Source organism: Microcebus murinus, chromosome 23, assembly GCF_040939455.1.
Source record: "Microcebus murinus isolate Inina chromosome 23, M.murinus_Inina_mat1.0, whole genome shotgun sequence".
Lineage (NCBI taxonomy): Eukaryota > Metazoa > Chordata > Mammalia > Primates > Cheirogaleidae > Microcebus > Microcebus murinus.
This window is the reverse complement of record NC_134126.1, coordinates 15898985-15911331: the sequence shown is the minus strand read 5'-3', so window position 1 is coordinate 15911331 and position 12347 is coordinate 15898985. Positions and strand designations below refer to the sequence as shown.

Below are 12347 nucleotides of genomic sequence, written 5' to 3'. Positions count from 1 at the left end.
TAGGCGGCTTTACTTGTAATGTAAATCAGAATAGGTAACATATACATGTATGTTTTCAGTACATTATTTTTAAATGGTCACAATTTTATTTAGATAAATGAAAAATTAGAAAAGTCATATCACAGCTGTCGGCTGAAGTCGATGCTCGGTTCATCTGTGGCTGTCAACCATAGTCGATGCTCGTACCGAAGTGGTTAATCATCTGTAGGTACCAGGTGCTATGTCGGGTGACAGGGTTACAGCAGTCCGCAGTCCATTATCTGGGGGACTAATCCCCACACCCCCTGCTTCCTGGGCTCTCTCCACCGCCTCTCTTCAGCTCCCTCTTGCTCTCCTGCCTCTGTTTTTGGGCATGTCCCTTTCCCCCACCGTGACTGTGGGCGTGGGCCAGTCTCACCCGGGGGACGCTGTGGTTGTTGCAGGAGGACTGCAGGGCTGCCCCGGCTCCGCAGACGTCACCAGCATCAACGCCACGGGCATCACCCTCTCGCTGTGCTCAGAGGAGTCAGAGCCTGGCCAGGAAAGTGAGGGAGACCCGCAGAGGACAGAGTCAGGACCTGGAGGGCGTGTGCCATCCCGGTGAGTGACAAGAGCAAGAGCCCTGGTGGCAGGAGGGGTGGGCATGGGGGTGCTAGGTGGGGAAGGAGACCCCCGGAGGGTGGCATGGCCGCCCTGAGTGCTCCCCAATCCCCAGCGGGTTCCTAGGCCCTGAGCAAGCGTGGCGCCCCTAACGCTCCTTTCCCAATTCTGTTTAGTCTTACGTGCCTGCTTATTCATTCGCTGAACAGCCACTGAATGGCCTCAAGCTCTAGCCACTGTGCTGGGCCCCGGGACACAGCCACCAGAGTCCCAGCCCTCCAGGTGGGGTTACCAGTCTGAGAGGACTTGCTCCTCCTGACTCTGGGCTGGAAGCAACCAGATGCTGGGGACACTGAGCATTCACGTTTCCAGTCTCTCCCTCCTCCGTGAGGGGCCGAGACCTTGCCCTGGGGACCTCCTTGGCCTGGCCTCAAAGCCTGGTGAGCCGGCGCTGCAGCCAGGCCTGCTCTTCCCTGCTGCACGCCAGGCCGGTGAGCGCACGGGCCACCCACACCCAGTGTCCACCTCCTGCCCGGCTGCTCCCTGGAGCCCCAGATCTGCACGTTCCCCGGGCACCGCCACCAGGCGCTCAGACACAGCGCTCAACTGCTCCCCCACGTCCCCTCCCGCAGACACGCTGCCCTCTCAGGCCCGGGTGGGTTGTGGTGGCTGTCCCCTCTGTTGTCTCCCACGCTCCCCCACTGGCGCTGGCTCCCCGTCTACTGCCCTCCTGCACTCGCTGCGTCTCTGTGTCTCTGCGTTGCTGGCTTCAGAGCCCTCCCTGCACTCTGCCTTCACGAGGGCTTGCAATTCCTTCTCCACACAGGAGTCGGGGGATCTTTTTAACACCTTAGTTAACTGGCCTCATTCTCCTGCTTACACTCTACAATGTTTTCCCCTCTCACTCGGCGTAGAATTCTAACCCCTAACGGAACTGATCTTGCTCAGTGTAGCCTGCCTCGGCCTGCCCGCCTGACCCCATCTGGACTTCTGTCCCCTTCTCGTCACGTACGCCCGGCCCAAGTGGCCTGGTGCCTCTATGATCCTGAACACACCGAGCCTTTCCTGCCCCAGGGCTGTGGCACAGCTGTCCCTGCACCTGGACTCCTCACTCCGGTCGGCAACGCTGGCTCCTTCTTGCCACCGGCTCTCAGTTTGAAGCTTGTCTTCCCAGGAGACCCTCCCTGGCCACTCTGCTTACAGCGAGCACCTGGTCTCCCTCTGCTGCACCCCACACATAGGCTGCCGATGGTTTCTCTCCTTTGTTTGCTGGTCTGTTGTTTCTTAGCTCCTGAGAGTGAGGACCTTGTTTGTCTTGCATACTGCTTACCCCTGGCAGACAGTGAGCCCTTAACAAATACTGAATGAATGAACAAATAAATGAGTGAACCCATAGCTGAGTGGTATGGCACACAAGCCCGAGCTCTTCTCCCTAAAGCTACCCAAGCAGAGCATCTGGCAGAGGCTCACTCAGCCTTTCTGCAGCCCGGGTGTCAGTTCCTGGCCCCAAAGGGCTAGAGGCATTGGTGGCAGCCATCTGGGGCCCACGGGACCCTGGGTGCAGTCTCCCAGCCCCATCCAGCACACCTCATGTCCACGCTTGTGTTGCAGAGCACGGCCAGGGGCCGGCGCTGGACCTGGCTCACCCTCAGCCGCCCCGGCTGACAAGAGCAAGAGGAGGAGCAGCATCGTCTCCACCCTGGGGCTGAAAAAGTTCTTCTCCGCCCTGGGCCAAAGTCCCCGGCCCAAGCTGGGCAAGTCCCGCAGCTATAGTGTGGAGCAGCTGCACCGCACTGACACTGGCCCCCCGTCACACGCCAGAGCCCCGTCGCTACAGTCCCTGCACCTGGTGAGTCCCCAGGGTCCTGGCCGAGGGGCTGTGAGTCCAGTGGTGGTGAAAACAGGGAAGTGCTGGGGATGCCTCCCAGGGAGCCCCAGGTGGAGGCAGGGAAGCTGCTGGCGTCCCCACAGTGGGCCTGTGAGACCCAGGCTCCCCGGGACATGGGGTGGGTGGGCAGCGTCCCCACCTCCACTCCTCCACCCAGCTGCCCGCACCTGGGCCCATCCTAGACTCCTCTCTCTCCCTCTCCCTCAACTTTGCCACCTCTGCAAAGTGCTGGAGAGTTGATGGCCTGATCATTCCAGAACCTTCTCCATGGCCACAGTGATTCTCAGAGTCCAGGCACAAATCACTTCACGCCTGCATCACCTCAACAGCCTCTTGACTATCCTCCCTGCTGGGGTCCTTCTCCACGTGGCTTCCAGAGTGGACTCTCTGATGTGCAAATCTGGCCATGCTGCCCCCTTGCTGAACATCTCTCTCAAGTTCAGACCACATGGAGTTGCCACAGGGTTTCTGTGGTCAGTCTGCTCTCGTCCCTCGTCCCTCTCCTTTCAGCGCTCCTGCCCCCCTTGCCGTTCTGTATTTGGGTCACGCACTGTCTGACTGTGAATCTGCACCTGAGATATCCCCCCGCCTTCTCCAGCTGCCGAGATCCGTTCTCCCATGAACACCTTGGGCTCCCCCTGGAAGCCAGGCCCAACCTTTCTTTGGGCTGAGCCGGGGCCCTGCTCTGTGTCCCCATTTCTCCCTGTGCTTCTCTTTCATGACACTTGTCACATGGCATTTTAACAGATGTTTGCCTCTCCCCCTCACTGGAGTGTGAACTATTTGAGGGAACAGCACTCGATCTGTATATTCCCAATACTATGACAAGGCTAGTACGATATCTCCATAGACACCGAGTGGACAAATGAGTGAGTAGTGAACGCAGCACAGCTCCCTAAAGTCCTCCTCCCACGTGCTGGAGTGTCAGCAGCCGACAGCTGTACACTGGGCCACGGTGTACTTTTTTTCTGGGCCTGTAGTTTCCAGGTATTCAGTTCCTCCTCCTCCTGCCCCTGCCCAGGCAGAACAAAGTAGGTGAGCGTGCTTTGGGGCACCGGAGCCTCCCATTTCCCATGCTGCGGGGGGAAGAGAACGCAGGCCGAATGAAAACCCCATGGACGGTCTTTCAGCAAGGATGGTCCCTGCTACGTGGCCGGTGCTCTGTGACGATCAGTAGTTGCCAGTTGAATGAGTGAAGGCAAAGGAACGAGCAGCAGCTGTAAGCGGGGGAAGGTAGCAGCACTGACTCGCGCTCTGGGAGTCACTGTCCGCGTGAAGTCAGATTCGTCCGGTGTGCGTCTGAGCTGTGGCACTCAGACTCATTGCCGTCATAACTTCCATGTCTGTAAACACCTCGAGGGAAGGACGACACTGTTAGCGCACTGCAGAAGCTTATGGGCCGTTCAAGCTGAGTCTGCCAAGGTCGTCTGGCCGAGAAAGGCAGGGAACAAGAGCAGGGAGACTGAGCAGCAAAGGGACATTTTCAAGAACTGAGAAAAGGAAGAAATTTTCAAAAAAAGAAAACAGAAAAGAAAAATCTGCCTCACTCAGAAATGTCCATGACATAGCTCAGGGTGCAATGCTTGCTGTTGGCATGTCGCACTGCCCAGCGTGAGTTTGGTGAGGAGGTGCTTGGCCGGCTTGCTCTCATTCTGCCCTCCCGCGTGGTGGGCAGCCGCCTTGCTCTCCCGCACCCACGCTGGCTCTCCCATGTCCTCTCGTGGGCTGCATCCCTTCCCACTGGGCCACTGAGCCTGCATCTGGAAGGTTCTCCTTCCTTCTCCTCTCTCCTAGGACACTCCTGCTCATCCTTCTGGTCAGAGTTCACCATGACTTCTCCCAGGAAGCCTTCTTGAGCTCGGGTACGAGGTCAGGCCCCCTCTTACGCTTCTCCATCACTTACTTCTTTAGAGCACTCTTAGTCCATTCAAGCTGCTGTGACAAAATGCTGTAACCTGGTGCCTTATAAACAACAGAGATTTATTTCTCATAATCTGGTGGCTGGAAGTCCACGGTCAGGGTGCCGGCAGAGTCAGTGTCTGATGAGGGCTTCCTCGTACGGGGCTTTCTTCCCACCGTACCTGATATGGTAGAAGGGGCAAGGGGTCTCCGGGGCCTCTTAGAAGGGCACCAGTCCCATCCATGAGGCCTCTGCCCTCATGACCTCATCACCCCCTGTATGAATTTGGGGGCATCACAACATTCAGCCAATAATAGCACAATTCCAGATATAATAAATAATTTGTGTAGTATTTATTTAAAAGTCTGTGTCTCCCCACCTCTGTCACCAATGCCCCACCCCCCACCTTCAGAATTCCCTCTAATTGGATCATTTTCTAGAACACAGATCTGATCTTATCACCCATATTACCATCACTCAGGAGCTCCTTGGCAGGGTACATCAGGTCTTTGTAGGTCTGGCCCCCTGGCTCCAGCTGTCCCCCACAACTTCTTTACCCTGGCCACCCAGACCACATGTATGTTCCAGAACATACCACACTTTCTCTCATCTCTTTCTGCCTTTTCATATACTGCTTGCTTTTGCCCAGCACCCTTTGACATCTCTCCACCCCCTCCTGGAGGGTTCTTGCTGCAGCGTTAGCTCCTCTAGTGTCCCAAACCTCCATAGGAGCCATTCTCTCCTGCACGTCATTGTACTTTTATCATGCACTGAGAGCCTTTAGCTTATCTGTGCTCAGCCCTGCCCCCATCATTCTGTGAACTCCTTGAGGGAATTTTTGTCTTATCTATGTTTTTATGTGCAATATTTTAAGGTTCATAATTAGATAAAAGTTTTTGAACAAAAGTGATCATAAAATAGGTACTAAAGAATCACAAAATAATATTTGGGATCTTAACTCTAAAATAGTATCTATTATTCTATAATTCATTTGCATTCACTTTATTCTTAATCAATGAGAAAATGAGCATTTCTTAATCAATGACATAATTAGTATTATAGCACTAAGTTGTCATTTCAGGCAAAATTAGGGGAAAAAAAAACCCAAAACTTGAAGCCTCAGCTGGCCTGGGTAGGCCCATGTCCTTAAGTAAGTTGTGATGATGATTCCTACTGAGCACTTGGAAGAAATGACAGAAGCCTGTGGGGTCAGTTTCTTAGAAGGCTCTCAGGGTCATGGTTAGGATCACGTCCTCTGTGACTTCCTCCCAGGTGGCTTTTCTCACCTGCAATTCTGGGCCTTCCCCATCAGGTGTCGCCCTCACACCAACGTCGGAAAGCTGCCTCTTTTCAGAACCTCCATTCTCTGCTGAGCGGCAAAGGGGATCGGTCCAGCCTCTACCTGGTAGAGGGCCCAGGGGACCACCGTGCGGCTGGCAGGTAAGAGTGGGCACACATGGCTGGGAGGAAAACTCAGACTATGGCCAGGGAGCTATAAGCTTATCTCCTTCCAGCCTCAGCATTGTGGCGCTGAGTAGGGCCCTTTAAGAGAAAGGGAGGCAGGCGGCCTGTGTCCCTCTCCTTCAGCACATCCCATGTGGACAGACAAGGTGCCATGGAGTCTCGGAGCCTTATCTCTGTGCCCTTGCCCTGTGCAGTTGAGCTCTGAGAAGGCCTGGGGTTGCTGGAGGAGGTAGAGTTGGCAGGTTCGATGGCATCAGTCCTGGCATGAAGTCCCTGACCGTGGCCTTCCAGCCACCAGATTATGTCATCAGATGGCATCAGTCTGCCATCTGATGACATCTTGAAATCAGGTTCCGAGAGTTTCCTTAGCCCGGCTAAAGATCCGATTAAACACACAGAGACAGGGACCCCCAAAGAGGCTCTTGACCTATGACCTGCTTCAACAAATCCCACCCTCTCAGACAAGGCACTCTAGGCTAGCTGCTCTTATCTGGTCCGTGGATGGACTTCAGGGGTTCCGTTAACTCCTGGAAATTTTATATGAAATTATAATTTCCATCAGATTCTCATAGAGGCCTCTGTACCCAAACATGGAGAAAACACTGCTTTGGGGAGGGGGTGCTCTCCGGTTCTGCAGCAGGCTCTGGGGCGCCTCGGACAGCTGTGGGAACCCCCCAGTCTTGGCCTTAGCTGGCTCTTTTTGCTGATTGAAGTCAGTGGAACTCCAGCCTCCAGTGCCAGACTCTGAGGTTTGAGACGCCTTGGTCACCTGTGAGCCAGGGAAGGGCTGGGCCTGGCGCCTGACCTTCTGCCCCTACCCTGTCTCTGGTCCCCTCGCAGGCCAGCCAAGGCCCCGCCCCGGCGTGCCCTCAGCCTGGAGGACGTTGGCGCCCCCAGCCTGGCTCGCTCCGTGGGCCGCGTGGTGGAGGTCTTCCCGGATGGCACCAGCCAGCTGCAGCTACAGCGCTCCCCGGAGGGCACTTTTGGCTTCTGTGTGGCTTCAGGGAATGGGCGCCGTGACTCAGGTACGCCCTGTCCCCTTTCAGGGCCCCGCAGCCCTGGGGCCTTAGCAACACAGCAGGGCCTTCTGGCTGCGGTCAGAGCCTTCCTGGTTCTTGGCGAAGCAGTGCGATTCTATGAATTCAGAAGAATTCAGAACGCCTCTCGGCTAAAGGACAAGAGTCCTCCCCCCAGGGGCTCTGTCTGAATTGTCCAGGGCCACCTCGGAGCCCGCAGCTGCAGTGCCTTTGCTCTGGGCAGCTGCAGCTGAGAAGGCCTGGCGCGCAGGAGCGGGTAGAGTTGGCAGGTCTGCCTCCACTGTCCCCTTGCTGTCTGATGACATCTGGAAATCAGAATCCGGAAGTCGCATTTTCAGAGACCCAGAGGGAAGCTGTCTGTGCTTGCTGGTCTCGGCATCTCTTTGATGTGGCCGGTGCGCAGAAACGGATCCCTCCTTCCAGCCGCGGAGGCCGGCTGGGCGCGTGGAGCGCCTGCGGCGATGCTCAGATGCACCCTGGCCCCAGGCCCCTGGCTGGCTCGGGCAGTGAGGAGCCGGGACATCACTCCCCATTGCACCCGTTCTCAGCCTCGCCCCCTCCATGAGTCCTTACCCCACGTCTGTGGTCCAGAGTGCACCTCAGGGCAAGGGACCCCGAACCATATTCCTGGTGAGAGGAGTAGGGAGGGAGAGCCGCTGTGCTGGGGTGGGGAAGGAGGGGAGAGGAAGGAAGGAGAAGGGAGACACACACAGAGAGCGCTCAGCGGCCTGCTGTGGCCGGCTCCGCTGGGGAGAGCTGGCTCTGCGCTTTGATCTCCTGGGTCAGAGTTGTTTAGCCTGGAAAAAAATCTGCCTGCTGCCACATTTGCAGACTTCAGCATGAGTTTTTGTGTTTGTTCCATCATTCCCTGTTTCAGCGAATACACACTGTGCACTTGCTACGTGTTGAAGATATTAGGGATACAGCAGTCAATGCAGCGAAGTCCCTGTCCTCATGAGCATACGTTCCAGCGGGGGAGCTAGACCGCATCCACAGACAGTATACGCTTACACGTTATGTGTTGCTTGTGTCAGACAGGGAGAATGCTGAGAAACACACAGATACAGCAGGCACGGCAGCTGCTCCCATAGACAGGAGGGTGGGGTGGCTTTCTGAGAAGATGACACACAAGCAGAGATGTGGATGGACTGAGGGAGGAGCCACGTGTGGGTCTGGGGAGAGCACTCCAGTCTGTGCGGACAGCAAGTGCAAAGGCCCTGTGGTGGGGGCGAGTTTGGCTTGTTGGAGGAACTGCGGTGGGATCAGGCTGGACATTGCAGAGTGGGGCAGGGGTGGAAGGAGCTGGGCTCAGGGTGGCGGGCTGTGCCCCTGCGAGGGGCTTTGGCTTTCTGCCGAGTGAGACGGAAGCCACGGGAGGGCTCTAAGCGGAGGACGGGCACTCTGATGTCCGCCTGCAACAGGGCTGCTGATGCTGTTGAGAACGGACTCTAGCGGGACAGACGACGCTACAGCCAGGAAGCCCAGTTTTAAAGCTATTGCAGTAGTCCAGGAGAGACGGTGGCCATGGAAATGGTGACAAGCGGGTGGATTCCGGTTGATTTGAAGGTAGTTTTGCCTGAGTTTGCTGACGGATTAGACATGAGCGTGGGAGGAAGAGAGGACAGATCTCTCCCCACTCTAGACCTCAGGAGAGTCAAATGCCTGTCCTCACAGGGAGGTGGCATTTGGGAACACAGACTGATCATCAGAAAATACTCCCCAGGCTGCCGGCCACCCGCCGACAACATAGCAGACAACATAGCAGGTTTGTCCTCCAGCACCTCTGCTGGCTGTGTGACCTTGAGTAGGTGACTCACTCCCTCTGAGCCCCAGTTCCCCAATCTGACAAAGGAAGATAATAAAAGCTACCCGGAGTCATACGGAACATTTGGTAAGGGGTACAGGACAGTGCCTGGCTCGTCTCTTCCCTTCCCTCTTCAGAAAGAGAAGGTGTGTTTGGGGACAGAACCCCAGACAGGGACCAGCGTGATCTGCATTCATCCGTCAGCCTGGGAACGTCTACGACAGGGCATCGCACTCTGCACTCTGCCCCCGCGGCCTCCCCCCAGGTCCCTCTTGGCCTCTTCGTAGGTGGTGGAGCCTCTCCCCCTTCACCTGTCGCAGAGCTCTGATGGGCAGAGGTCTCTAGTGACCCCGGGCTCCCCGGGTGGCCTCACCTGGGCTGGCGCCAGCTCTCCCCTGCCCTGCCGGTGCTGTCCTGGCCCTGCTGCCACAGTGGCCCCTGGATGTCGCACAGGGATCCCCACACACAAGAAGCGTGCTCGGTGCCAGGCCTTCCTTGCCACATGCCGCCCTCCTACAGCCCAAGGTCGCCTCCGCGAGCCGAGAGCTGGGGCTGGTTCAAGAACTTACTTGAACTCACTGCAAGTAAGTTCACTTGCGGCCACTTACTCTGTGTGAGCCCACGCGCACGGCAGGCTTTGCCTTGGCTTCTACTTGCCTGTGACAGATCACGCGTCCTGACAAAGGCCACGTCCAGCAGACAATGACTGCCTACAGCACCAGTCTCTGTCATATTTTTGTCAGGACTTTCAGTTGCGAAACCTACCCAGGTCTCCCTAGATGGCCGGAGCGACTTCAGCGTCTGGTCTAGCTATGGCAGTGTCCTTCGAGCTGTGTCACTAGTCCCCACCCGCGTCCTGCTGTACGGCAGCCATGTCCCCGGGCTCACCCTGGACCTGTTCTCCCCTGCTCTCTCCCCGAGCCACCAACACTAGACAGGGCAGGCAGGCGGCTCAAACTCCGGATAGAGAAGGCAAGAAATAGGGCCAGGGTGAGAGAAAATGTGCACACGAGGTGACAGACATACTTTGTCAGGGGACACTGAGCCCCGCAGAAAAGGCCCAGCGTGGCAGAGAAGCTGGAAGGAGCAGGGGCAGGGAACGTGCTGGGGCTGGATTTGCTAGACCAGAGCTGCAAACCTGCAGGGGTCTCGGTGGAGGATGCATTTTCACACCCAAGCCCCAGAGGGTGGGCTCTGAAAAGGCTGACCTCCGTGGGGACCAGAAGCCGGGCTGCACCAAGCTCCTCCAGGGCTGGGCGGACCAGAGAGAGGACTTGCACCAGTCCCAATGTCGAGGCAGACATTGACAAAGGAGACCAGACCTTTTAGGGCCCCACTAAGACCCTGATTCTAGGCAAAGGAAGTGGAGGCAGTGACAGGGGAGCAGTTGCCTCACGTGTTTAATGTGGGCTGGCCCGTCTGGCTGGGGACAGTGGGGGTGTCTGGGGCAGGCCGAGTGCGCTGGTGAATCCTGCTGGCAGCCACACCGGCGTGTGCCCTGCAGTCCTGTGGCACACTGGGCTGTGCCCTCAGACCCTGTGACCCCAGCATGAAGCATGGCAGTGGGGGCTGCAGCCCTCCTGGGGACAGCCTGCCCCAGGAGGCTGACAGGCTGTCTTCTGTCAGCTGGGAGCAGCCCAGGGGATTGGACAGGCTTGCAGCCGCAGGGGCCCCCTCAGCTGGGGCCACAAGAGGCTGGGGACACTCTCTGGCCAGCCCGAGCCGGGGCCTCTGCTCCGCTGGGAGCCGGAGCCCAGACACAAGCAGAGAGCAGGCCCCCCCGGCTCACGCTCGGCCCTTCTAGACCCAGGGAATGGTGGCGCTGGCCAGGGGGGCCTCTTTCGGGTGGAGGAGGGGCGGAAAGAAGAGGAGAGGGAGCCACCTCGGCTTTTAAATACGTGGTAGAATTCTTACTTTCCCTGGGCCTTGGCTCAGATGCCCACAAATCCTACGTGAGGAAACACATCAGAGCAAGACTGAGGCCGTCCTTTCTTTGATGGCACTGAAGCTAGGTGGCTTCCATCTGGCCTCAGCCTTCCGCTGTCCGGGAGGGCAGGGCTGGGTCCCATTACGGTCCCACCTAGCACGGCACCGGGCACCTGGTAGGTACTGTTGTTAATTTTTAAAGATTATTTTCCTCCCTGTTCTACAGTGAAGCTCATTTCAGAAAAGATAAGGTCAGCTCACTCACACTGGGATAGAAACGAATAACAGCAGTGGAAAGCACTGTCTGCACTCAGCAGCATCTAGAATGAAGCTGCACGTTGAGGCAGTTCGCTGCATGCGCGTGTGGCCAGCTGTGGTCGGGAGGTGGCGCGGTGTGTGTGTGTGTGTGTGTGTGTGTGTGTGTGTGTGTGTGTGTGTGTGATTTGCGTTTCATCTGCTCAGTTCTCCCGTTTTCCCTTGCAGGGATCTACGTGCAGGAGATGGCGGACGTGGGCACGGCCAAGCTGTACTCGGGGCTGCTGGGGGTGGGCGACGAGATCCTGGAGGTGAACGGGGCCAAGGTGGCGGGGCTGGGCGTGGCGCACATTAGGGAGCTCCTGGCCCACTCGGAGAGCTTGTCCATCCGTGTCCTGAGGCAGAGGCCTGCCCCACGGTGACCCAGAAGTGCTGTTGCCCTCAGAAGCCCTGAGCCGCCCTGGCTGGGAATGTGCTACGCGGAGCTGCTTTGTGACAGAAACATAGGTCTTGGTGGCCTCTGTACCCGTGGGCTGTGGAGGGCTTCTGTGGTTGACTGGCCCCCGGGAAGCAAGGAGGCTCTCTGCGTATTGTGTTTAAGGCCACTGATGCAGGACTGGGGAAAGAGAGTGTGGGTCTGTGGTCTCCTGAGCGGAGGTGGCGTCAACTGCCACTCGCGCCTGGGCGCAGCCTCCCTGCCTGGACGCTCGCGCCAAAGCGCCCCGGCCGCACTCCGGAGCCAAAGGTCAGGTGATGGCACGTTAGCTGTGAGCCCTCCGGTCCCCGCCACGTTCCTCCACGCTGCCACGTAGCCCCTGCTGTTCCCCCAGTGGCGGGCAGGTGTCCGCAGTGACAGCCTTACAGCCCTGACGCATGCTCCCGACCGGCACTCGGACCGCGTGGCCACACCAGAGCTTGCGTCCCTCCTGGGCGAGAACATCTGGGAGCCAGAACCCTAAACATTCCGGGAAATCTTTATGACGGATACAACTGAAGTGACAGAAGGAAACCAAGACCGACTTCAGGGCAGTGCGGCTGTGGTGGCCGGGACCCAGCCCGCCGCGCCCTGCCCCTGCCCCTGCCGCTGCCGGCGGAGGCGTCCTGCGGCCTGGCCTGCGAGGGCCTCTGTCTTGGAGCTGGTGTCCAGGGTGGAGGCAGGCCTGTGGCTGCGAGGGGCGGTGGCAGTGGGAGTGGATGGCGTGTGTCAGTCTTAAATTATTAAAAATCCAAGCTGAAGCTTCTTCCACTCTGAGCTGCTGAGTTCTGAGCTGGACACTGGCTTGCGGGATGGGGCACAGGCCTGGGGGCTGCCCGAGGGTCAGGGCTCCGCCAGTGCCAGACGCAGGAGCCCCAGGCAGCCCCTGGGCGGGAGGGGGAGCCCAGAGGGTTTATGGCCGCAGGGAGGGTGGAGTTGGGGAGCGGTCAGCTCAGGCCCAGGGCCTTGTAGAACTCGCCAGGGCGCCCGCTCTGGGGGGAAGAAAACAACCCCAAACC

The 12347-nt window shown here is 57.9% G+C and overlaps 1 protein-coding gene across 2 annotated transcripts in view; it reads left to right on the top strand.

The window, feature by feature from the left end:
* The window catches only part of KIAA1614 (KIAA1614 ortholog), a 36570-nt gene extending 24477 nt beyond the window's left edge, over positions 1–12093 (top strand). For both annotated transcript variants that reach the window (XM_012735338.3, XM_012735346.3), the window contains exons 6-10: positions 423–579; positions 2191–2428; positions 5680–5807; positions 6672–6856; positions 11082–12093. In XM_012735338.3, coding sequence (XP_012590792.2) covers positions 423–579; positions 2191–2428; positions 5680–5807; positions 6672–6856; positions 11082–11275 — 902 coding nt within the window. In that variant the 3' untranslated portion in view covers positions 11276–12093. The remainder of the gene's footprint in view (positions 1–422; positions 580–2190; positions 2429–5679; positions 5808–6671; positions 6857–11081) is intronic.
* The last annotated feature ends 254 nt before the right edge of the window (positions 12094–12347 follow it).